Here is a 1,548-nt window from a genome sequence, read left to right as displayed (position 1 = left end):
TTGGGGACCCCCAGGACGTCAGCGACCTGCTCCTGGGGTCAGGGGGGACATTGGGGACACTGGGGGACATTTGGGGACATTGGGGACCCCCAGGATGTCAGTGACCTGCTCCTGGGGTCAGGGGGGACATTGGGGACATATGGGGACACTGGGGACATTTGGGGACATTTGGGGACATGGGAGGGGGACACAGGGACATTTGGGGACATTGGGGAGGGGACACAGGACAGGGAGAAACAGGGGACACGTGAAGGGGGGACATTTGGGAACGGGGGTGACACGGGGACACCGTGGTGACCCTGGTGACCCCATGGTGACCCCGATGAGCCCGTGTTGACCCCGCTGTCCCTGTCCCCAGGGAGGTGGCCCTGTCGGAGAGCGAGGCCGAGCAGGACGGGACCCACAACGTGCTGGAGCTGCCCCAGGACTGCGCCGGGAGGGGAAACCAGGGGGGACAGCAGAGCGCTGTGAGACTCACTGAGGTGACAATGGGGACATTGGGGACACTGAGGGGACATCAGGGAACCAGGGGGGACTGCAGAGCGCTGTGAGACTCACTGAGGTGACAATGGGGACATCCTGGGGACATTGGGGACACCAGGGAACCAGGGGGGACAGCAGAGTGCTGTGAGGCTCACTGAGGTGACAATGGGGACATCCTGGGGACATTGGGGACATTGGGGACACTGCGATGACTGTGGGGACATTGGGGACATTGGGGCCAGGTGCCCCCAGGGCCCCCTGACGTCCCCCCCGTGTCCCCCCCGTGTCCCCAGATCGGGCCCCGCCTGACACTGCAGTTGGTGAAGGTGGAGGAGGGGCTGGGCCAGGGCAGCGTCCTGTACCACGGCCTGGGTGAGTGACACACCTGGGGACACACCTGGGGACACCTGGGACACCTGGGGACACCTGGGACACCTGGGGACACTCACCTGGGCATGGGGACACACCTGGGCTGGGCCAGGGCAGTGTCCTGTACCACGGCCTGGGTAAGTGACACACCTGGGGACACTCACCTGGGACACACCTGGGCTGGGTTGGGTAGGTGACACACCTGGGGGGCCTCACGGCACAGTTTGGGGTCTCATCTGTCCCCAGGGGGGTCTCACCTGTCCCCAGGGGGTCTCACCTGTCCCTGGGGGTCTCCCCTGTCCCCTGGGTGTCTCACCTGTCTCACCTGTCCCACCTGTGGCAGTGCACAGGTCGGAGCAGGAGCTGCAGGAGCTGCAGCGGCGCCGGGAGCAGAAGCTGCAGCTCAAGGCCCAGCGGAGGCAGAAGCAGGAGCAGGACCTGGAGAGGAAACGGCACCTGAGGCACCTCAACAGGTGAGGGAGGGACACAGGTGACACTCCCGGGGGAGGGCAGGACAAGGTGACGCTCTCAGGTGTCACAGGTGACACTCCCAGGTGAGGGCAGCGCTGGGATCCAGCCTCACCTGTCCCCTCACCTGTCCCTCACCTGTCCCCCCTCACCTGTCCCCTCACCTGTCCCTCACCTGTCTCTCACCTGTCCCCCCTCACCTGTCCCCCCTCACCTGTCCCCCCTCAC

The 1,548-nt window shown here is 65.5% G+C and overlaps 1 protein-coding gene across 1 annotated transcript in view; it reads left to right on the top strand.

Moving 5' to 3' along the window:
• Positions 1–1,548, top strand: part of LOC113981040 (suppressor of SWI4 1 homolog) — a 6,920-nt gene that overhangs the window by 3,616 nt on the left and 1,756 nt on the right. Inside the window, exons 7-9 of the mRNA XM_027708277.1 lie at positions 359–482; positions 777–855; positions 1,196–1,325. Of these exons, the coding sequence (XP_027564078.1) occupies positions 359–482; positions 777–855; positions 1,196–1,325 (333 nt within the window). The remainder of the gene's footprint in view (positions 1–358; positions 483–776; positions 856–1,195; positions 1,326–1,548) is intronic.

Source organism: Neopelma chrysocephalum, unplaced genomic scaffold (assembly GCF_003984885.1).
Source record: "Neopelma chrysocephalum unplaced genomic scaffold, ASM398488v2 Primary Assembly neopelma1_95897, whole genome shotgun sequence".
In the NCBI taxonomy this organism is placed as follows: domain Eukaryota; kingdom Metazoa; phylum Chordata; class Aves; order Passeriformes; family Pipridae; genus Neopelma; species Neopelma chrysocephalum.
The sequence above is the reverse complement of the archived record's forward strand: the minus strand, read 5'-3'. Positions and strand labels throughout refer to the sequence as shown.